The 25,202-nt window shown below is 39.0% G+C and overlaps 1 protein-coding gene across 3 annotated transcripts in view; it reads left to right on the top strand.

Moving 5' to 3' along the window:
- The window catches only part of galnt14 (UDP-N-acetyl-alpha-D-galactosamine:polypeptide N-acetylgalactosaminyltransferase 14 (GalNAc-T14)), a 144,493-nt gene that overhangs the window by 111,199 nt on the left and 8,092 nt on the right, over positions 1-25,202 (top strand). Inside the window, exons 7-13 of one of the 3 annotated variants that reach the window (XM_017434922.3) lie at positions 3,715-3,802; positions 6,167-6,251; positions 10,292-10,395; positions 12,813-12,939; positions 18,130-18,222; positions 18,924-19,007; positions 20,791-20,935. In XM_017434922.3, coding sequence (XP_017290411.2) covers positions 3,715-3,802; positions 6,167-6,251; positions 10,292-10,395; positions 12,813-12,939; positions 18,130-18,222; positions 18,924-19,007; positions 20,791-20,935 — 726 coding nt within the window. Of the gene's footprint in view, positions 1-3,714; positions 3,803-6,166; positions 6,252-10,291; positions 10,396-12,812; positions 12,940-18,129; positions 18,223-18,923; positions 19,008-20,790; positions 20,945-25,202 lie in introns of all 3 variants that reach the window. The other 2 variants (XM_037981566.1, XM_025010265.2) reach the window with 2 other exon arrangements.

Here is a 25,202-nt window from a genome sequence, read left to right as displayed (position 1 = left end):
GTTGTCATTTGTAATCATCAAAATTAAACGAAATAAACATTTGAAATATATGAGTTTGTATGTAATGTATGAATATAATATACAAGTTTCACTTTTTAAATGGAATTACTGAAATCAATCTACTTTTTCATGATATTCTAATTTTATGACTAGCACCTGTAAATACTTGTGATTTCAGGCATTTTCCAGTCTCTTGCTCAATGTTGTCCAAGATGAGAACAATCATCAAAAGGTCATAAAGAGGGAGATGTGGATTAAAATAATTCAAAGTTTAGGAGCAAAGAGTTGATTTTATTCTCTGCACATTTTAAGATCAGCTTCTGTGGAAATAAAAACCTACAAATTTCATTCCTAAATAGCTGTAGGCGTCTGTGAGCCAGACGTAAAATCAACACTGGTGCTATTTACTTTAAGAATGAGAACAAATTTACACATTTTTGATCTAAAGCTACAAAAATAAATGTGAAAATGTAAAATCGGACTCTCATCTGTTAGGTATAATAATTAACTTATCTTTTTATAAAACAATAAAAAAAAAAAAAACTGCCACCAGATCAAACACTGCATCTAAAAAAGGTTAATTAATGCGACAAATTTTAATTCAATGAACAAATTAAATGAGATCATGATAATATTCCTGTATGAGTGACTGGTTCTGATCTCCAAACATAAAGATGACCTACAAATAATTTACTGGGATGAGCAGAAAATAACACGAGGTTTCACTGATCATAAGGAAACAACACAAACTATTTGTTTTTGGTGCAAACGTTAAGACGCTATGAACCTGACAGTAAACCTGCTTAAAAACTTTAAAGTTGTAGAAAATGTTTAAACTTATCTGTTTGGCTCTGATCAAAGAAATCAAACTAAGTTTTTTATGTTTTACTCTTGTAATATGCATTAACTCTTCATAAAGTTGTTATTCTCTCTTCAGGACCACGGACAGCGAACGGCCATAAATATCATTTAAACTCGTCGACTAAAAGTATTAATAGTTACCAACCGCCCTGTCCTATTTAATGTCCCTCACTTTCTGAAGAAAATAATATTGAACATCTAACTTATAAATGCATTTGGAGGAAGTTATTTTTAGATAAAGGCATAAAATATTTGTTTGACCTCGAAGAGATTCTCCGGACCATTTCTGGATCTTTCAGGAACGTTGTGTTTGTAGTCTTATCTTGGGTATGTTTGTTGTTTGTTTGTTTACAAGTAAAAATAAGGACTCATATACTATAGGACAAAGCAACTAGGAGGAAATTGTTTTTATTCATAATATTATATTAATGTGATCAATATTGTTAATCAAAAGCTTTTCAGAAGCTCATGAGCCTCAGAAAGGACTTAAGTCAGCAAGTAATGAAATCTGACAATTACAAGGAATTTTCAATGAACAGGTTTGAGTTCACTGATGGAAGAAATCAGATTTGAAGAATAAATTTGTTAATCAGACACACTGAGAAGAAATGTGAGACGGCAGCAAACACCCAAACTACCTGAATGACAAGAAAACCAGCTTTACAAAATGAAACTTGAAGTAAAGCTGATAATTACAACAAAACAAATTAAATTAGGTACTTATGGATGCAGTTAGAGAGGACATGGAGGTAGCTGGAATGAGGACAGAGGACACAGAGGACAGAGTTAGATGTAGGACGACTCGCCGTGGAGACCCCTGAAAAGGGAACAGCCGAAAGAAAAAGAAGGAGAACATAAAGTACATCAAATTAAAACCAAACATTAGCAGACCAGGAGACATGAAGAGAAAATGGCATCAATACGAGAAACAAAAGGCCAAATTTAAACCCCCAAACAATAACAGACCCTCAGCACTTCAGGACTTGCAGCTGGAACTGCTGACTGGGGGAAATTTCAGCTCCATGTTTTAGTCCGAGCTTTTTGAAAAATGCTTTGTAAATAAGTTGTGCAAAGAAAGTTTGTGGTTTAATTTATTTGATGTTTTTCAGATGGGTCAGCATTCACTTTTTTGGTGATAAATAAACAATGAACCGCTTTTCGAGGCTTTTATAAATCCCATTGAGTGATTAAGTGAAATTATATTCTGCTCTGTGAGGAAAACTTTCAGCTGGAAAACAAATAAAAAGCAAACTTCTCATCTCACCTTCTGATAGATGCTGAAATAAAGCAAAGAGGTTTATAGCCCATGCACGTTGTGAATAAATGTGGTCATTAAAGTATGCCTGACGTGGCATGATGAAGGATTGTTTTGGTGTCAGTTTGCTCTCAGCTCAGTCATCAAATGTTTTCATTTCAAATTAGGTGAGGAAAAAAAAAGAAATGACAAAAATTAAGAAACTGCTCCGGAGTGATTTGAAAATAACAGTCATCCAGTTACAATGGTAATGTAGGGAGTGCTTCTCCCTGAGTGCTGCACAGTGTCATTACCCTAACAGCTATTAAAGCAGGCGCCGTGCTCTGTAATGTGGCTCGAGCTGCAGAGGGATGCAGCTCGCGTCCCCTTGCTCTGACCCTGCAGCTAATGGTCCAGAACCGCTCCACCTGCTCTGTAATATCACTGGCTGAAGGAGCATCCAACCGTTTGACCAAACTAATAGAGGGACACCACATGATTTAACAGGAAGCCCACGTCAGGCAGTTTTAGGGTGCGTGTGATAGAAAATTTGTACTTTTATCCTTGTGAAGAACAAATGATGCCATCAGAAGTGGAAACATGAGGGGAACCAAGTGAAGCTCTCACTTTAGAACCAATTAGGACTCTGTTTGACAGGTTAAGGAGGTAATAATTGATGTGAAAACACAACCTTCTTAGTACTTAATGGATAATGATGCTTTTATACATTTTCTTATGCGGTGAAATTAATGTTTTTTAAACTGTATCTACAGTACACATATCTCAGATGTGTTTTTCTTGTTACCATCGTGTTAAATAGCTTATATTTTTCAAGATTTAAATAAATCATTAAAACTCCAACATTAATATGACATTAAAGTCCTTGATGAGTGGAACCTCTGACTGCAGACGTCTCCTGATTCTAATCTGATTTTAGACACATTTCTGTTTTATTTTAGTAAGTTTACCAGATATTAAGGTTTAATGTGCTTAAAGTAATGTAAAAATGTCTGTGGATGTTCAGCTAGTTTGTTTATTTTTATAGTAAGATAATAAAAAATAATCTCCTGTTTGTGTTTTTCTTGTCTGTCCCCGACACAATAACATTTAATGCCTAACTGAATTAAAGCCTCGTGTGTTTACCTCTGATCACTGTGTTATTCATTTTATTCTCTTCCTTCTTGATCAGTTCTGCTGCCATTTAAAGATATTTCTCTGAATTTCGTTCACGTAGATCAGTGGTCTGAAATTATAGCCAGTAAAGTGAATATAATGGGTCGGAATTGAAGAAACCAGAAATAGCGGTCACTCTCACCTCAGTAAATGTGCTGTGTGCTGGATTGGTGCTGAATGACTGAAATTCCTTTCAGTGCGGAGCATTATAATGACCTTGGAAGAAAAAAAATACAGCCCGTTTCACAGAAGAATGAACACACACTAGACTGAAAATATCATTTATTGGAACAAAATATGAGAATCTGCACACAGGAACACTTTCTCCTTTTAAGTCCCTTTTTGTTTTTCTTTTAGTTGCTGAGTCATTTCTGTGCTTCATAGTTTTAATCTGTGTGTGTGTGTGTGGGTGGGTGGGTGTGTGTGTGTGTGTGTGTGGCTTCCAGGACCCGACTCGTGTGGTCAGCCCCGTCATTGATATCATCAACATGGACACCTTTGCCTACGTGGCAGCCTCTGCTGATCTCCGTGGAGGTATGAAAACACTTTCTTCCACCTTCAGTCAGAAAAATCAAACGGGCTTTGAGGTGCCTTCAGGGTAGCTTGAGATGGCAGAGAGAAACCCCCGAGGCTTCCAGAATTATGAGAAGGCCCTTCATGACGAGTTCATGAACCTGCTCTGTAGCTCAAATGCCTTTGAAATGTTTTTTTTTATTATTATTATTTATTTTAAGTGTTCTGACACTCTCAACATTCCCGTTCCCAGAGGAAGCCTGGGCAGTTTGTTTCCTTGAATGTGATATTTTATTTGAAATGTGCAGCACCACTTGAAAGTGTCTGCTCATACAGTCTTTATTTGGACTTTTTCCTCCACAGCAGAGCAAAACTAGAGATACCCGAACACTCGAATAGCACTTATGAAGATTGGAAAGGTGCAGACCCTTGTTGTTGACGGCCAAATACCCAATCTAAACCACACCACAAACAGACGCTCTGTTTATTGGTGTGCCTTAGAAGCATGCTCCATGTCTGGTTTCCTGTTTTTGATGCAGTTTTGTTGCAGCACTACATATCAACCTCAGTATTTCGGCTTGTTTTTGGTGTTTCTGTGGCTGAAGACAAATCTAGAAAGGATGCTGCATTCACAAGGTTATGTTTTAAAAGGATAAATTAAAAAAATAATGTTGGAAAACTGTCTGGGTGATGCCTTAAAGTCCAACTCTTCTTCTGCTGCAGTTCCTGTTGTGAAACTACTGTTTTCTCCTAAGTGACACCCGGTGATCAAAGGAGAACTCGAACTATATTATATTGTTGAATTGTTTTATATTGTACCACAACATTGATGGTGTGTCAAGACAAATAATCTTAATTCAGACACATTAAACTGGTCTGACTTTTTGAGTTAAGTTTCTGCACAGAGTCTGTCAGGTTAGGATAAAAAATAACTCTGGTTTCTGTTAAAATACACCAGTTTATGGAGTCAACTCTGCATGATGAAAACAAGACTCTGAGGGGTGGCTGGATACGCTGAGCTCCAACTGTCCTGATAGAAGTGATGTTTTGTTGGAATCGAGACCAAACATAAATGTTTCTGTAACCATCAGAGCATCACTGACTGAATATGTGAAATAGAAACCCTGAGGCGTGCTCTTCCTTTTAGTGTGACAGGATTCTTTAGTTACACATGAGCTGAAACTAAATGGGCTGAAAATAATCCCGAACAAACACACATCAGTGTTCTGTCAGCCCTCGCCGTCTCCATCGCCGATCTCCTCGAAAACTTTTATACTTCATGTTTCCTGCCATTAGCCTGTCTTCTCCGAGTCTTCTTCTCTTGGTAACAGCGATCAATGCCAGTCAATTGTGATAATAGCACTACAACCGCACACACACACACACACACACACACACACACAGAATTAATGGTGACAGTTGGTTTTATAAAGGGATTTTAATTATAGATGAAATTGTGGCTCATAACATTAAAAAAGGTGATTATAAGATAGATTTCCATTGATGCAGATCCCTTTGAGACACACACACACACACACACACACACACACAGAGAATAAAGATGGTAGTACTATAGCAGCACTTATTTGACTTCCTGCTTTACAATCACAGAACCTCACCAGCCGACAGTCTGCAGACTTTAACTATGAAGTTTACAAAAACTTTGCTTCTATTCGTCTGTGGATAATATAAGCTTTTAATTTCTCCATTTGCTTATTTTGTCTGTTTACTAAACTATATTACTGCTTGTAAAAGTCTCCTTATTATGGAATTATTCTTTAACTGCATAACATTTACTTCTATGTCCTTTTAGTTTTATATATATTGTGTTTTTATAAAACACAATATTGAATTTACAAAGAATTGAAATCCATTTCTAAATCCAGCAGTTAATTGAATATTTTAATAACTGATTAAGGTTTCTATTTGTAATTAAGTAATTGTTCTAAAATAATAACCTTAAAAACACATAAATTGCTTTAATTCTGTTCATATTTGATGTGGAAGTGGCTGATAGTCAATCCCAAAACATGTCCTAAGTGCTGCTCTTTGCCTGAGCTTTCAGCAATAACTGCTGGAGTCAACCCTGTTTGTCTGTTAGCAAAACATCTCATGAACCATCTATAACTGATTAATGTTGGGAGTTGATCCAATTTATGATGGCCACCACAGCTAATTAATACAAAAAACAGCTGGAATTCAGTCAGATATACAGATATTGAGCTACATTTTGATGTGGGAGTAGCTGAGAGTCCTTCATATTTGAGGAAAATAAAAGTTTTTTGTATCTTCAGCCCATCATTTTCTTCATTCAGCCGATACTCTCAGTTAATCCCCACAGTATTGTCTCTGTGTTGAACAATGTTTTCTGTTTTTGTCCCCCAGGGTTTGACTGGAGTCTCCATTTTAAATGGGAGCAGTTGTTGCCTGAACAGCAAGCCCGCCGGACCGACCCGACCCAGCCAATCAAGTAATGCACTCCTGAAAACTGAACTCCCTGAGTCTTAATGCAACATTTAAAAGGGTAGCAGGCAGGTAGTTTAATCAGGTCGGCTGTGGCTTCTGGCACCAAGCTGGTGGTAAATGGACTCTTTAAGTTCTGACAGCTGAGATGAGACCGTCGTATATCAAACCTGTTTGTCAATTTGTTGAATTCTGAAGAGTTTTGAAGCTGACACAACATCCCCGACTTATTGTTGTTCTTCAAACCATTTTTGAGCCATTTGGTGCAGAGTTTTATCCTCCTGAAAGGAGACACTATCATCAGGAAATTCTAGTTTAATGATGAGATGATGTTTGGGTAGAAAGCTTCATGCTGTCCATCCTGGAGCCGTGTGTTTCCAAGGTGGCAAACACAAACCGGGCCAAACATGGTGTAAAAGAGACAACTCCCCAAGATTTTCAATCCAGTTCTGATGTTCCAGTTCTCATCAAAGGTGTTTTCAGTGATGGACACGCTGAACAGTCTGCAGGCTGTGCTGCCTTATGATAATTAAAAAATATGAAATCTTTCTGGTCCAAATCCAAGTCTTCATCTGTAAAGTGTTCTCCAGCAGAATGAATCATGAACGTGGAGCGGCTGTCAAGGTGGAAACAATGTGGTCAGAGGTGAGCGGAGCTTACACTCCTGCAAGCTGTGCAAACCAAAACAGGTGAATGTTTTTAAAAAACTGGCCGCTCAGAAGACGACCATGTGGCTCACTTTGTCACAAACACTCAGAATTCAGTGAGACTGAAGATTTGCTTGTTTTCTTGCTGTACTGAGTCACCAACGAGCCAGCAGCAGTCGCAGCTCAGATACGATCCTTCCACGACAGCATTAACGCTTTTCAGCCGTTCAGCTTTTCTCTGTACGTGTGCACGTGCTTAATAAGTAAGTCTATGTTGCCCATGTTCACTGGTTTTCTTTCTTTGCGTTGCGTTTGGTGGATCCTGACCTCTGCAGACACATCCCTAAAGTGATATTGTTGTGAGGATGTTTGGATCCATGCATCTTTTAAATCCCTCACAGTTTAAAGAAAGAAGAATCTCCTGCTGCCTGCAGGTTGCATCTCTGAGCTGGGACTGTTGCAGACTAGTTGGGGATGCAGAGTTGCAACAAAATAAATGAATTTTCAGCAGCAGCCTCACTAAATTTCGAGCAAGTGACCAGCGAGCCAGGCAGGTTCAGTTTGAGCAGCCAGGACACTTCGTACCCTCCTCCCACATTTATGATTTAATCTGCTGGAGTACAGTTTTAAATGAAGAGAGATCTGATCCTCTGATTGGTGTAAACAGAAAGCTGGGTGAAGATATCCGAGTCTGAAACAACAAGAGTAAGAAATACAGATTATTTCAAATAATATGTAGGTAGAGTTAAACCCAACAGATGACTTAGCTGTTTTACTGTTTTAAAGTAGACAGGGTAAAAAATACATTTTACATTATTTCTAACTGTTTTTGTAAGTGTTTACTGAAAAAAAGAGGAATTTTGATATTAAATAAATAAATCTTTTAAATTATGTTGGCAAACTCTGCAGGTCTCTAACCTCAGTCTGCAGTTTCCATTTTCAGGCTCGAACAGAAAGTTTTAAAGTTTTAATTGGTTTTACAGAAAATGTCCACTGTTTATTTCTGCAAATTAGGAACGTGTGTGTGTGTGCGTGCGTGTGTGTGTTGCTCTCTGTACTGAAATACAAACATGTTACTTAAAGGATGAAAATAACTGCCAACTAACTGAAAGTTAGAGTTGATCCGAACGAGCAGCGTTGAGTTCTGAGCGACGCCACGAGTGTCACTGTGGTTCTGTGGTGACGGTGAGGTGTGTGTGTGTGTGTGTGTGTGTGTGACGTACTGCTCAGCTTTTATTGAGCAAGAGCCAAAAATGTCTCAGATGAAACCAAACGGATGCATGAAGAAGGTTTTTCTGATTCTCGTAGTTAGAATCACTTGGAATAAGTTTGCATTAAAAAGGTGAATTTTTATTTATTTTTTTACATTTTTAAGGAAATCTGTTGACTTCTTCCTGTTTTAAGGAGCTCAGAGGATCTTCTCCCAGATGCAGGACAAATGGAGCCTGTGTGTCTTTTTTTATCAGCTGATATTGTGACTCTCTATATATTTGCATTTCTCAAAATAAATTAGTTTTTTTCCCAACAATTAACATTTATCAGTTAATTAATTACATATAAACTCTATGAGTATTTGTAGATACAAAGCTGGTTTTGGCAAATAAAGTTATTTAGTCAGTGTTAGTCACTGTTTTATATGGTTTTTATAGCTTAATAAAGTGTTAACAAACTAACGAATAACCTATTTATGAAGCATTATTGAATAATTTATGAAGCGGCTCTTATTAACCAAACTAAAAAGTAGGTTAATAATTAATCTTAAAATATTTTGTGTGACAACAGAGATCTTTTTTACCCAACGGTCTGATTTAATCATTAATTTATTAGTTCACATTAAAAGTTTTGCACTATTAAATTATTAACTCGTTGCAGTAGTTTTATATTTAGTTGATTTATTCTTTTTTACTGTTTGAACCTAAATAAACAGCAGCTTCTCTTCAGTTTATATCAGAAGAAAATAATTAATGAACAAGACGTTAATTTAACTGTAATGTACAAAAATAAATTGTTGTTGTAAATTCACTACAGCTAATAAGCAACACTTTAAAGTAAAGAATTTCCATCTGAAAGTTTAAAACTGTATTTTCAGGCCTTTTAAAAAGCTTCTTTCATGACAGCTAAATATTACAGCCTGGAAATATAATAAAAGGATCCACAGATGTAATTTTCTGTGACAGTGTTGGTTAATTGGAGGGCTGAGGCGGCCCGCTGCTCTCACAGGTCCCCCATTCAGCAATCAGAACCAAAACCCGGCTCCGCCCCTTTCTGACCCGTTACTGCTGCAGGGAGGAGCTGAGAAATGACACACGTCTGATCATTCATGGGAAAAGCATCCAAAACGACTCAAACACTGAACTCACAGATAATAATCAGCTGAATAAAAGCTAAAATAGATCAAATTTTTCTCCTCCATCAGTCAGAATCCAGATTTATTTCTCTGCCGAGGATATTTTAACTTTGTGCATGATTTTCTTCCTTTTCTTCCTCTCTCAGATACATGTGTAATAACGTGTTTTTTTCCTCATTTCTGCGTTAGTTAACTGTAGCGAGCTGCGGTGGGCCATCTGAAAGGCTGTTAATGGTTCACCATGCTTTTATCTGCACATCTGAACAAAACGCACAAAGGTTGCAGCTCTGAACAGGTGACCTGCAGCAGCTTCACTGCAGCTGCAGGTCACAACCAGCTGGAAAATAAATTCTGTATCCTGTCATCGTTTTCTCCTCACAACGGCTGTAATCCACTCTCATAACATCACATCATCACTGCTGGGCTGTATTATGTTGTCTGATCAGCCCTGAAAGTCTTGACATAATTACACCCCCTCTACATCAGTCCTCTCTCTCACACACACACACACACACACCACATTTTATTCCATTTATTTGCAGAGTTATTTTATGCTATTTAATCTTCTCGCTTTCTGCAGCCACAGATTCATGCACGCACACACAAAGTCACGTTCCTTTAAACACACAAGGACAAATTGAGCTTGTAAAAGGCTTCCGTGTCACTCCACCCACACACAGACACACACAGACACACACACTCTGTCACGGGGTGTGTTCTGCAGGCAGGATAATTGGTGATAAACAGAGGGTATTTCATGCCGCGTGTTGGCCTTCAGCCTTTCAGTCGGTCCAGATTGTGATTCAGGCTGTATTTTTGGGATGGTTTATCTGTGTAAACAGTAAACAAACAGTCTGCTAATCACAAACAGCAACCAGACTGAAGCTTCTTTCTTCTGGAACAGATTATTGGAGGAGTGAAAGCACAAACATCAGATGGATGTTCGCTGATATTAGTTTGTTTTTCATGACGTCTCGTCTGAATTTGATCAAACCTGAGACCCTGAAGAAAATCAGATGTCATCTTGTTGTGTTTTTGTTGTTTCTCTGACAGGACCCCCATCATCGCAGGCGGGCTCTTTGTGATTGACAGGTCCTGGTTTAATCATCTGGGTAAATACGACACCGCCATGGACATCTGGGGCGGGGAGAACTTCGGTGAGTTCTGCTTTTATTTATTCCATCATTCTCCAGCAGTGATGCAAACCTTTGGAGCAGTGTAACCGATCGGCCTCTTGCTCCCATGATGCAACATGTTTTCCACGTTCTGACATCTGAATCAGTCAGACCTGAGCAGCTCATCAGGCTTTAATCAGGTCCAGGTTCATGAACCTGAAGTTTCAGAGCTTTAAGTTCAGAACTGATCACAGAAAAGACCAGAACTGACACGATTAAAGTGACAGTTCAGATCTTTAAAACTGGGGTTTTATGGAAACAGGTTATCTCTTACCTGCTGTTGACAGCTTTTTAAACGCTTTTTAAACATTTAAACAAAAAATAAAACACCAACCAATTTGTTGTTATATGGATATTAATGTAGAAGAGCTGCAGCTTCCTTTAGCACTTCCTCTGCAAACAGGAGGTCTTTCCTGCTCGAATATCAGAGCCTGTCTGCCAGCATGGCATCAATGTAAAGGTTTATAAAACAGTGTTAGCATGAAGAGTTGGTTTAAGATCACAGCTATCCACTAATGGCCCAGACTAGCCATTAGCTCATCAGAGTTTTTAGCTACCTTTCCTTCTTAAGTGGCCTTCTGCTTCTTTTAACGAGCCTTTTGTCAACATAAAACATCAAAGCATGAAGCGTCATAGTGATGAAAAATAGTCAAAATAAACTGTTTTACTTAACAAAGAACAAATACATTGTATATAAAAGCATAAGTGAATTTCAGGAAGATATTTTGTGTTATTTCTTCTCTGAAAGCAGTAAAAATCTGATTGTTGTCATCATGTTTTGTTTGTTTTCAAACAAAAGTTAATAAATATTGATTGATTAATATAGTTGAAAACGTGCATCAATCATATTTCTGGGGCCGTGTGATGTGAACAGATCATCTGGTTTTTACTGAGTGAACATAAAGTGGATGATAAAGAGACGAGTGATTAAGCTGCTGATCCTTCAGTATCAGATGGATGAAGGTGAACTTTTCCCTCGGCTGATAAAAGTCAAGAAACTGACATTCATTCAGCAGCAACATCTGGCTCTCCTGCTGCCGCCGGCCTGCAGTCGTCTGAGGCTGTGTGTGTGTGTGTGTGTGTGTGTGTGTGTGTGACTGCTGTGCTGCTGCCTCTCTCAGATCAGTGAAACACTATTAGCCTCCCTGACACACACACACACACACACTCATTTGCTCTCTGTCATGTCTCCGTCAGTCTCCGAGGCTCTGTGTCGGTATCTCCCCATCATGCTGACTCCTCTTGTTCTCCTTTGTTCCGTCTCGTGTTTCATCTTTCCCTCCATCCCCGCCTCCTCCCCATCAAACCCGCTCCACGCTCTGATTTCCCCGTCCTCTCCTCTCGTTCTTGGAGTAAAACTTTCTGGTTCCAAGCTTTTTGTTCTTCTGGGGGAAACTCCATCAGTCTTTCTCCTGATCTGAACCCGCAGACAGCCGGTGTGTGTGTGTGTGTGTGTGTGTGTGTGTGTGTTACCTTTTTTGGATGCTGTTGTCAACAGAGAAGCAGGAAAAGTGAAGCAGGTCATGGAAATGCACACGGCGCTCAGGAAATGATGGAAAACAAACAAATCAGAGTCCGTCAGCTGATCATCAAATATTTAGGCAGGTTTGACCCACTTAGTTATCATGTGCAGAAAAACCAGCACATTTAGACAAATAACAAACAGCTGAGCTGCAAATAAACAACGAGCTGTTTTATAACTGTTGAGTGAGTAAACAGGTTTATTTACTCACCTGAAGTTATGTTTCTGCTCCGAGTAAACACTCCAACAACGGGACAAATACTCTGTTTGAATCAACTTATCTGAATGTCTGGTGCTCTGTCGTGATTTAAGTGTTTCTTCTTTGTTTTCACTTTATACCTTAAAAGAAACCTCCGCTGCTCTGTGAGGGTCATAAAGGAATGTGTTCAGACGGAAAGATGTTCCTGTTTTTATTTAATATTCTTCATATTAAGCAGTTCAACATTTCAGTGCAATACTTCAACAAACATATTACTACAAACACGTTTGCCCAACTAGTTGGAGCTGAAATCAGGCTGCTAGTCAGAGATTTTGCCCATGTTTACTAATCAACACAAATTAAACTTAATATTTGATTAGAGCATCAATAGTTGATGTGTTTAAATGTTTACTAGTAAAGTTTGCTGCAGGTGAAACAATTTTAATAGTTTATTAAAAGAAACAAGACATATAGGTTGTGTGTGTTTTATTAAATGTGCTAAATAAATTCAAAAATCCATATTTTTTATGACCAGAAGGTTGTTCTGATGGAAGTCAGCCGTCTGTAAGACTTCCTGACTTTAAGATCTTTTTATTATCTAACATGAATCAAGTCGTCGGGGAGGATCTGGTTTTAATAAAAGCCTTTTTGCTTTTTGTGTTTTATTTCTCCGCGCAGAGATCTCGTTCCGGGTCTGGCAGTGCGGCGGCAGCTTGGAGATCCTCCCCTGCAGCAGAGTCGGCCATGTTTTCAGGAAGAAGCACCCGTACGTCTTTCCTGAGGGGAACGCCAACACCTACATCAAGTAAGGCTTTTATTCTTTACACAGACAGACGAGACGAGTTCACGTTAGTGGGGCTGGAAATAAATGATTAAAGGATTAAATAAAAACAAACATAAACGCCTCTATGCTTCCAATTAAATAATTAACTGGAGTAAGTAACTGAAGCTGTTTTAGTCGTCCCAGTAGGATCTGTTTATATTCTGAATACAGTTTGTTGTTTAAATTATTCAGCAAAGGACAGTTTTGATTGCAAATGTTGAAATGTGTCCCAACAAGAACAACATAAACTTGTATGTGTTTCAAAAGCCAAGTTAAATTCACTCCAGCTGCACAATATATTGAAAATCTATCATCATCCCATCAATAACAACGTCACAAATCACTGTTTGGATTTTAATTAATAATAGACAATTATATTTTAAGTCCCATCCATTCATGTTCTGCAGCTAATAATATATTTGGTCAACATTCAGAGAACCATAAGCATGTTCTCCGTGTTTCCCTGATCAGTAAACTCCCTGAACTCTTGACTGAGTAACTTTAAATTAGAAGTAAAAGGAACTATTTCCCCCTGTAATGTCATGTAACCCTTCAGTGTGTAACTCTGACTGAAGCGCAGGTTAACTGGCTGCACTCGCAGTGTTTCGGCTCTGAGCTGCTGTCGCAGCCGTCAGGCTCGGCTCACATCGTTGTTAAAGTGGATTTACAGCCGCCTGCAAGCCTTTGAGCTGCGAACACAATATTATCCCATTAACATAAGCTCTATTTCGCTGTGTGCCTCTTTCAAAGAGTTTAAACAGAGACGTGTTTACAGGCAGCCCAGTAATCCATTAACAGAACTAATGTGTTCACAACACGGGCGTATTGATCTGATTTAAACAGATCAATCAAGACTATAATAAGATTATGTTACAGCATCAGGTTGATTTTACTCCATGCATGGCATATGAAGAGCGTGAACAAAACTAGAAATCTTCTGAAGTTTCTGAAATTCTGAGGAATTCAGATGCAGCTGCTGCTCATTATGGTCACCGTGGTAACCACAGACCTTTGGCTGTCGCTCCCTGACTGCCACGACAGACAGAAACAGACTGAAAATTAACCCTCAAATAAACAGCCATGGTGCAAAAACTATAAATCAGATTTTATTAAGCTGTGAGCAGCAGAAAGAGCTGAAACTGTGTTCTTAAAACTAACAAAAACAGAACACTAGCTAATAGCTAATAGTAGCAAAAAGATAGCTAAAAGTAGCATAAGGCTCGTTAAAAACAAAAAGTAGCATCTGAAGACAAAAACAGAGGCAGATTTTAAGGAGAACTATGTTTTTGAAGGAACTGGAGCGATCTTAACATTTGTAAATAAAGTTAAATACTTTAAAAAAGATTAAACCAAAAGTCACAGCAGCCATGTCCTGAATGAGTTAAATGTTTGGATAGATGAACGGCTAAAATAGAATAACCTAATAAAAGAAAATCACCAACATTGTTTGTTAAGAAGCAAACTGACTTACAGAGTTTAAGTGTTTATTCTAAGCCTGATTTGAAACGAGACAAACTGAGGGAAGAGAAGAAGAAGAACTTAATTGCTGCACTCCATCATGAAACTCACTAAATGCCGCAGACCGATGATTTATCTAAGAGATTATCCTTTTACCAGTTCAGTCGTTCATTAACCTCGGTGTGTAAACACTTGACTTGTTTTTGTGGTTTTATTGGCAGAGCCGAGCTCCAAAGAAGGTCTGTTCCCAGAACGGTTCTCCAGCTGAGGAACGACACTTTGGAGCAAATCTTCGTCCAAACGCCTCATAAAAACTTATTGTTTTGTGTCAACTGGCTAATTCACACCACCGCTGAGATGTTTTTATTTAGCTGGACTCTTTAGTTGTTCATTTCACTCCCTGTCGGTCGTTACAGAGGCAACATCTGTTCTGCGCCAAGGATGATGACTTTTCGTGGCCTGATGTTTTCTGATCAGCAGCACTTTTTGAAACAAAGCTGTTGTTGTTCTGCTGTTAATTAGCTGGATGCTGCAGGATTACGAATGTGTTCTGCAGAAATTGTTGCCTGATAATTTGATTACAAAGATTGTTTCCTTCTTTGTGGTGAATGCGTGTGCACGGCGAGTGGCGCCAATTTAAACCCCGCATCTGACACGTATTTATGTTTGCACGCCCACAGACCGTCGCGTGTCCCTCTCCGCTCCCCCTTTCATTAAGCTGCCACGGCCGGCGCGGGTAATGCTCATAATGGAGGGTTTCTGTCAATTCAATGAGATCATTCACAGCTCACAGAAACTCTGCTAATAGCTAATTACTACAGAGAGGAAAACGAAAATGAGACAAAGGGGGTAAACAGGGATGAGAGGCGCTGCTGGAGGAGTGTGGGTGAATAAAGTGCAGCGAGGTGAATGGAAATGAGCTGATGAGAGGCACAAACATATAACACCTGAAAATCTCATTTGGACGAGTAAAAACATCCAGGGCTCTCATGCACGTTCAGGAAACGTCACAATCAGCAAAGCAGCTGATAAACTGATCATCCCTTGACCCTAGTTACACGTTATGTGATTTATATGAGGAAAAAAAGACAACGTAGCCGCTGGGATTAGAATATAATCACTGATCCAGAGCTCTTCCTGAGGTCGGCTGTTTTTATCTGCAGTCTGTGAGCTGATGTCAGAATCAGAAAGACCAAACTGCTGAAGACAAAAAGTATGAATTGCACCAAAAAGTTCCTTTCAGTCCCCATATTCTGCCTCAGACAATCAAATTTCACTTAAATACAGGTGTGAACGACGTTGAGCGAACTGAAAATGTTTCCCCTCTGTCCAGAACCGAGCTGTAGAACCTCCAACTGAGCCGACAGCGCCAAAGAAAGATAAATAAACAGAAATTATCTTGTTTGGTTGATTTTAACTAAATGTTTTAATGAATGAACTTTAAACTAATCAACTCTTTATATTGTTTAGTTGCTAAAAATCTGTTTTGTGTTATTTTGTATTCCACTTACATATTTTCTTGTTATTGATTTATTCTTCCAGCAAGACTGCAGGAAGAAAATAGGTTTTAAAACTTTAAAGTCTTTATTATGCTTTGTTCCTGAATAAACAAACGTCAGATTCAATTCAGTTTTGAAGAGATTTTATTAATTAGAGAGGATTACCAGTGAGTTTCTCTTTATTTTGTTTGTTCTGGTTGTTTTTGGACCCATTGTGGTCATTATATGTGGTAATGTACAGCAGGGATGTCCAACCCTGGTCCTCAGGGCCTCCATCCTGCAGGTTTTCCTTGTTCCTCTGCTCCAACACACCTGATTCAGAGGTTAAATCACCTCTTCATGTTCTGCAGAAGCCTGTTAATCACCTGTTGATTCACATCAGGTGTGTTGGAGCAGAGAAACAAGTAAAACCTGCAGGATGGAGGCCCTGAGGACCAGGATTGGAGACCCCTGATGTACAGCGTTGATCATAAAACAACAGTCTGAGCAGTTTTGTCTCATTATGTCCACCGAATCAAACACAGCTGATGCTACAGGCTAATGACTGAGCTCTGTCAGTCACTAATCAGGAGATATTTCTCTTATATTGTTCATTAAAAGATAAATCCACGAAGATATAACCAAAATGGTTCTGAGTCATGTTGATGTGAAAAGAATAATCATTTTTACAGAAACATAAAGAAACCTGCTGATGTCCTGTTTGTTGCTCTCTGGCTGTGAGGGAATCTGCACACAGAGCGGGAAATTGACGTCCAATCACACAAACCCATTTAACCAGCCAGGTGTGAACGCTGTCAGTCAGAGCTGACACTTCAGATCACTGCAGGGTGTGAGCGCTGTCAGTGCACGGGTGACCTTGGCCTTCCAAAACAAACGGGAATTTGTTCGAGGAGTCGGGCTCTGATGCTTCGAGTTAAAAGTCCGGTTTCGTCTGGTAAATATGAGCGATCAACAGTCCGAATGATCCCAGATTTTTACAGAAAGGTCTCACTAACTGCTGCTCAAAGAGGGTTTGTTTAAAAACTAATTTCCTCTGTTTAAAATAAGCCTTCAAACAAACACTTTTTATTTGTGATTACATAGATAAATAATAATCTGACTCAAACACCAGAAAGCAGTCACATTGAGTGTATCGATGTAATCTCCCATTCTTTCACTGTCTGGAGTTGTTTTTGGGATCAGAGCGTCAGAATATTGAAACATCAGGATTCAAACAGCACACAGGCACGGAGTGGTGACGATGTAATTAACTTTCTGAAGGGCTGTAAAAAGACCTAATATGGAACTGCTGAGGAAGGTTTTAGTTTGTCATTTTGGACAGCAGATTGTTGCTCTTTAATGGTCTCTGCTCTGAGTCGCTGTTAGTCGGACTTCTTCAGGTTTATTTCCACATGTTCTGAGCTACGATGACTGCTAATGCTGTCTGCTGCAGGTAAATCTACGTAGAGTTACCTGCAGCAGACAGCAGGCAGGTAACTCTACGTATGAGCAGCTAAATAAATAAATGAAACGAGCATCCTTGAATAAATGCAGGGCGCTCGCTGCACACACGGCGCCCGCTGCACGGCGCTTGGAGGAAGTAAAGGGGACGACTATCAGCTACCACCACAGCTCAATATATATTTAAAATTAACTGAGTTATATCCATTGTTGTGTTTTTAGGGTCGATTAGTTGTGGCGGCCATCTTGAATTGGGTTGTTTATCACTTGTAGACGTGCATCCAATGATTACTTTTTGAGAATTTCATTAAATCTGTCCAATGGGTCACGAGATAATTTTGCTAACAGACAGAGAAGTGAAATCAGTTACATGATCACCCACCTTTCATAAGGACCTGTAAGGATTTGTTTTGAGAGTAAACCTACTGATACTTTTTTTTTGTTTTGTTCGATATAATTAACAGAACATTATAAATACATGAATAGACTCTGTCTTCACATAAAGACGTTTTCATTTGTTTGCAGATGTTCTGGTTTCAGATGAAACATCTGGATTCACACTGGAACACCGCGACATTCATTTTCCTTCTGATGTGTCTCACAGCGTTTCTCCAGGAAGCTGACAATAGCGGGATGATTATTCCGACCTAATGACCCTTCAGCTTTCTTCGCCATTATTCAGACCTCTGATTGTTTGTGATTTAAGGCTTGGGCATGATTACAGGAACCCTGAATAAAAGTATTTCACTCTCAGAGTGTGTGTTCGTGCCTGCAGGAACACACGACGCACAGCCGAGGTGTGGATGGACGATTTCCGCCTGTTTTACTACTCAGCTCGTCCGGCGGCTCGAGGCAAATCCTACGGAGAGTAAGAACCCACAAAACTCCCTCCCACACATTACAGTAATGTAACTGGAAGAATGCAAATTACTTTTGCTTAATCTCCATAAAAAGGGTTTATTGCTCAGTGCTTCAGTTTAAAATGTCATCAGCAGGGTGAGTGTCATTATGGTGCATGAAGCTGTTTGCTTGATGCAATCAGCACAACAAGGAATGGGATTATTAGAAGTTAGAAAGTTTATTTATATAAGAAATGTTATTGATAGAAAAAAGTTGAACTGAACTGTGTCTGAGAATTATGAGTCTATTTTTACTGAGTTAACAACAAAATAAACTACTGAAACCAGTCTGAGGTTAAGTTTATTCCTCCCGCTGCAGCAGAACTCGTTTCGATCCTAACCTTAAAAAACTGTCTGAAGTTTATGAAAATAGTTTCAGTAAAAAAGATAAACCACCAGGAATCTTGAGAGTATTTAGAAGTCAGCGTTTGTGTTTGCATCAGACATTCAGTCACTAAAGCGTAACACAAGCATCATTAAAAGTTTATCTGTCGGGAACATGAATACGAACATCTCGACTCCTTTGTCCTTGGGATGCGTTAGGATTGTAATCTGTGAGCTCTGACTGGTTTATTTCATGGCTGCCTCTGTCTCTCTGTGTTTTAGGGAAGTTTCTTTTCTGACGTGATGTTTAAACTCGTTCCTGTGCTTTTGTTTTGTGTCTCACCAGCGTCCGTGGCAGAGTGGAACTTCGGAAGAAGCTCAAGTGCAAATCCTTCAAGTGGTATTTGGACAACGTCTACCCAGAGCTGAAGTAAGCGTGTGTGTGTGTGTGTGCAGGAAAAGTTTGTGCTGAGCATGCAAACCTAAAAGAGAAATTTTGTCAGGATGATGCCAAAACTGTTTTTATTCCCATCTGGGTCATTGTTGGAGAAAGATTATATTTTTCATGTTTTGTATTTTCCGGGTGCTGTTGTAGACGGTTTGCTGACTCATCTGGGTTGATACTAACTTCTTGTATGAAAAGATGCAGGCCTGCAGGGAGGATTAGTTCAGCTTTAAGTGGCAGACATCGAGCGCAGGAGGACCAGACAAAACGAGCAAGAAAGACGACTGAAAGCCCAAACTACACAGCAAAGAGTCCGATTTATAGGAGTTAATTGTAGGACGTGACTTTAAATAACTGGAGCCAGTTAAGAGAAGCAAAAACAATCATCTTCATTGATTTTCTTTTAAATGACTCCTTGTCAGCAGACATGAAATGACCCCTGGGAGCTCGGATCACAGAGAGATCGTCTCGTTCGTCTCACTCCTCCTGCCGTAGTTTTAAAAAAAAAGCACTGAAATGATGGTTGAACTCCAGAAACAGGCTGTGAAGAAAAAATAAGAGAACAACCCAGCTGGAAATATCAAACCGGAGCAGAATCGGCTCCAATCAAACAAATACATAAAAAAGCCTTTTTAGCCTCCAGAAAAATCATAAATGAAGAGAGGCATCTACAGAGTCTTAAAGAAAATAAAACTTTATTCAGAGTTGGTTCAATATGTGGCTTTTATTTGAGGTTTACAGTTTTTCAGTAGGAGGAGTAGGGGAGTTCGATCTTTTTATGCTCCTTTTAGCTTTTAGCTAGTCTTTTGTTACTGTTAGTTTATAGCTAACATTTAGCATTTTGCTACATGAAACTTTTAGTTCTGCTTCTTTTAGCTTTAATAACCAGTTTCAGCTTCTTTCAGCTCTCAGGATTCACGCTGCATTTTAGCAGAAAAGGGAGTTTCTCAGGTGTAAATTTGGGTTGAAATAAAATAACAGCCAACGTTTAGTCTCCATTTTTGTGTCTTTCTGAATCCCTCACTTCCTGCCTCTGTTTGTAAAATCTCCGTCCTGATTGGCTGAAAGCTCCTGAAAGTCCCGGCTCCTCAGACTCACATCCTGTCTGCAGATTCTCCCCTCTACACACACACACACACACACACCGGACAGGACAAACATGTCGTTAACACACAAACACTCCTCCTTTCACACACTTTGAAGCAGCTGGCGTTAATCCCCCAGAATGGAATTAGCAGCCTTCCTCTCAGGGGACAACAGACCTGACCCTTAAAACGCAGAATAACCTTTAACGCGTTATTAAAAGCCAGAGATAGCAGATTGAATTAACGCGGCGCGACTTGGGCTCCAGTTTACAGCCCAGAATTTAACAAGAAAGTTTCACAAAGAAGAAACTTTCAGAAGATTGGACTCTCGGGACAGATTTGTTCAAGTTGCAGAAGAAAACCAACAACGATGTCTATATGTAGTTCAAATATTCTGAGGATTAAAACTGAACTCCTCTTTTTTACTGATTCTGTTTAAACTGGAGTTTGTTGTTTTTACTGTTTGTTCATCATTCTATATATTTAATGGTTCTTGTTTTTGTTCTGTTTTCTTGCTTGTCAGAATATAAGGTTTTAGTTTAATCCCATCTCAGTTAGGGGTGACGTCAACATGACTTCCAGATGTTTTTTCCATTTAAAAATCAATTCTTAAAACGTAAAAACACTCGATTAAAACAAATCTTTAATGTCTGCATTAACTGAAAACTCTTTGTGTTCATCAGGGTCCCGGACGACTCGGACTCACAGTCCGGGGTGATAAAACAGAGACAGAACTGTCTGGAGTCTCGTACGGTAGAGGGCCAGGAGACGCCCGTCCTCACGCTGGCCCCCTGCGCAGGAACCGAGGGGGCCCCGGCCCACAATCAGGTCAGGCAGGTAGAGGTTTGGTTTATCCTGCAATGAACCAGTCAAAAACATATAAAATGGGAATCAAACAGTCGGTTTTTAAGGACGCTCTGCTGCTGAAATGATATTAAAGAAAAGAAAAATCTGCAACAAACGGGTCGCGGCTGCAGGATTTACAGAAACAAACAATCCTAAATATCTTCCTTAAAAAACAGATTTTAGTTTTGTGTTTTTATTTTACTTCTCTTCAAGCAAGAAGTTATTTGATCCCACAACAAAACAAAAACAAACAAAAATAAGACAAATAAACCCTGACAACCAGGACTAAAGACCTAATTTAAGGTATTTTAGGAACATCTTTCTCAAACAACAGGTTTCTAACATAACTTGAACCTATAGTCTGTGGGAGCTCATTTATATCTTATAACAATAACTTATTATTTAGTTTTGTTAATTAATTTCTGACTATATAGTTTTTGCTGATTCTCCTGTTAGTTTTAATAGTTTATAATATCGGTCATTAATTGGTGCTGTAATGACTGGTTATGATGGTAATCCAGCACGTCAGAGATGGTCTCTGTGTCGCATTTAAATGTGTTAAAGTGCAGAGTTAACAGCCACAGTTGTGTTTGTTGTGTGACAGGAGCAGGACAGGAAGGAGACCCGGTTGTTGAGGGTTCATGTGTTTTAGTTTTCATGCAGGACGCTTCGTTTTTACTCTTGTTTTTGTCTGATTTATTCTCAGTTTTCATTTTTAACAAACCAAGCAGTGAAACACCAAGGCTCCTCTGTGTGTGTGTGTGTGTGTTCGGCCCTCTCTCAGTTCTAATTAATACCCACAGGATTCTCATTATTCCATGTTTAGAGCGAGTGTGGAGGCTGTGATTTGAAGCTAACAAGTCGGCGCCTCAGAAAGCCAACATGTCAGCAGCTGAAAGGCCCAAAGGCTGCAGGAACCAGCCTGGGACTGGAAGGTTGCTGGTTGAAATCCCACTGAGACACGACCGTCTCTTACCCAGCTCTATTAAAACACCCTGAAGGAACCTTTTTAATCCCTGTTTCTTTATGTTCAACTAATTTAACTCAGTTTAAGTGGAAAGAAATGCCAATAATAAAGGAAAATATTATTTTTTATTATAGCTGTGAAAAGTTTTGGTAGATTTTTTTAGTATAAAGATATTTTTAATTGCTTCAGTTGCTCTAATTGTTGCAGTATGAGGATAATTGGTGTTTCAGTCCAAAGCTCCTCTACGCCAAAGTTGACTCTTCCAAGTCTGAGGCAACGATTCTCAGCCGGACAAAGGTGGAATTCTCCCCCCAGGTTGGGGATGAGCCTCTGCCTCACGCCACGGAGTTCAAGTCTCTGGGAGTCCTGTTAAAGATGGATGTCTCATCCATAGTTATGAGAGTAATGCTCTGATTTGTCATGAAGACAAACCAGTTCGTCTGCAGTCCAACCCTCACCTGTGGTCATGGAGTATGGATTAGGACAAAAATCAGGAATGAGTTTTACTCCTTAGTGTGGCCGGGCTCAGCCTCAGAGATCAGGCGAGGAGCTCCGTCATCTGTGAGGAAAACATGTTAAAGTCTGTCTGTAAACCCGCAGCAGAAGAACCTGCTTGAAGCATTTTCATCTTTAACACATTTAAATCCCAGTTCAAAACATCTGGAGTTGATGGAAAAATCAAAGTCTTTCCAAGCAGTTTTTTGCAGACTGGTGAACCTCTGCCCATCTTTACTTCAGAGAGATTCAGTCTCTAAAATTCTCTTTTTATCCCCAGTTATCTGACTGACCTGCTGCTAATTAACCTAATTAGTTATTAAATGCTCCTCCAGATGTTTCTTATCCCAACTATTTTCAGATTTGTTTCCAAAATCCAGAACTACAGTTTCTTAGTTTCAACATTTGATATGTTTATTATGTTGCATTGTGAATAAAATATAGAATAGATGCATTCTATTTTTATTTACATTTTACAGAATGTCTCATGTTTTTCAGTACTGAGGTTGTATTATTGTATACAGTTGCTTTAATGGGACTATTTGTAGCCCAGCTGTGTTGTGAGTCACAAACCCATGACTCTGGACATCAGAGACTCCAGGTGTAATTAGCTCTCAGGTGGTGAATGTGTGCAAACACAGAAAGCAGATCAGGTAGCATTTTAAACCGCTCTGCTCTGAGCTGCTGCTTTCATTGTTATTTTGAGCCTCAGTGCACTTTGCTCTTAACCTTTTATTTATTTGGAGAGCACTTCTGCTGAGCGTGCAGACTCCGTCTCTGCACTGAGAATGTTTACCTGCAACAACTACTTCTGAAAACAGGGAGGAATCTGCTGAAAGACTGGCTTTATTGCTCTTCTAACCTTGTTTACTTTGTGCAGACCTCAGGTTCAATCAGCCGCTTGTCTCTCCATCAGTTTGAATCTGTTGTTTGGAAAGTGTTGTTCAGTTTTCTCTAACAAAAAAAGCAAATTAAACTGCATGAGCAGTCTGTAAAAATGAGTTAGCTCTTTAATGAATGATCATGATCTTTTACCTTCATCTTTTAAAATAAATGACTGAAAGTATTGATCTAATTATTTATTGAATTGATGTAACTCTAATTCTGGACTGACAGCAAACAAAAATAACTGCAACAAAATGTAAATGTAAGACACCAACCGGTTTGGTTTTGTTAAAAACGTGCAGAACTCCTGGACCCCCCCTCAGTGGCTCCAGCTCTGAGAAGATATATTGGGTTATTGGGCCAATTAACCTCTAATGTGCTTCTATTTGCAGCACTTCAATAAATCAATCAGACGGTGAAATAAAGCCTGCAGCGTCGAGATGTTCCAGATAAAATGTTTGACATCAAAGTTTGAAAGACCTCCAGATGTCCTCCGAACTGCGTCTCAACCTCAGACAGGAAAATGTTGTCAGTTCAGCAGAATTATTGTAAAATACAACAATTTGTCTGTTTAAATTCAGGTTTTTTTTACTCTTATCGTTGAGTATTTTTTCATGACAGTATTTAGAGAGAGAGTTGGTTTTAAATCAGGATCCATCACTTTCAGGTTTTCAGAACCAGATTAACAGGAACAGTTAAGTTTTGAAGATGACTGTGGAGAAACACAAACTCATTGACTTTATTTGCTTTATTGCACACATGCTTCTGTGTATGTGATGTGTGCCGGCCCCATTCATTTTAAATCTGTGACCCGTTTGAGTTTAGACTGTTTCAGCTGTAAATCAATCTGAGACTAACTGGTCATTAGTTACTGGAGCTTCCTGAACTCCCACCTTCCAACCAGAGCTGTTTTTGTCCTTCAGACCCTTGTGTTGCTCCGGCCCCCGGCTTCAGATTTGAACAGGAACAGATTTGGATGCATGTGGAAGGAAGAACCAACAAATTTAAAACAAATTTTAAAAAAGGTTCCGACTGTCAAAACACACTTTTAGCGTCTTTGCTTAAATTTCAAATGTATTTTTTATTTGACCAATAAACTAAAGTTGTTGTTTAGTTTAAAGTTACAAACAAACAGTTAATATTTTGCCTTCACTCTTTGCAGGACCTCAGTTTGGACAAATAGAGATTAAAGGGATAGTCCAATCAACTTTGAAAGGATGTTCTGTCAAATAGTTTTCAGTAGTTTGCACCTGATCAGACAGCAGTATCACAGATGTTGTTTGGTTACTAAACAAACTCTGTTGTGCAAAAATATAGAGGTTTAATGGAGCATTTTTTTACACCAATGATTAAAACAGGCCCTTGTTTTTGTAGCCATTAGTGTAGCCATACTCCATTCCCTCTGACTGATCAGTTATAAACTCTTGATGTTAGACAGAACATTACTTCAAAGTTAACTGAACTATCCCTTTAATTTTTATTGGGCTGATGAGCTAACACTTTATTTTGACAGGACCAAGACTCTCTGCCGTCTTCAAACTGTTCAACATTATTTTACAAACCTTTACGTCTTTGTCAGTTTTAAATAACATGTTTATTTACATCGAATCGATGCATACAGCAGCAGCAGCAGCAGCTAGCTGTAACAGTGATGAAAAGGTTTATAAAACATGAACTATTTGAGGCTGGAGCTGTTTTAACACAGCAGCAATCCAGTTTGATCCTGATAAGATCAGCTGTCAGCTGTCAGCTCATCAGTCTGATCAGAATTAAACTTACAGCAGGTAAGATATTAACTGCCTATAATCTCCCCAGACTTCCTAACTCTGTCTTCACCTCTTTGTTGCTTCCTCCTGTCTGTCTGCCTGTCTGTCTGTCTGTCTGTCTGTCTGTCTGCCTGCC

The sequence above is a fragment of the Kryptolebias marmoratus genome, linkage group LG19 (assembly GCF_001649575.2).
Source record: "Kryptolebias marmoratus isolate JLee-2015 linkage group LG19, ASM164957v2, whole genome shotgun sequence".
Taxonomy (NCBI): domain Eukaryota; kingdom Metazoa; phylum Chordata; class Actinopteri; order Cyprinodontiformes; family Rivulidae; genus Kryptolebias; species Kryptolebias marmoratus.
Note: the sequence above shows the minus strand (reverse complement) of the source record. Positions and strands in the feature narration are given on the sequence as shown.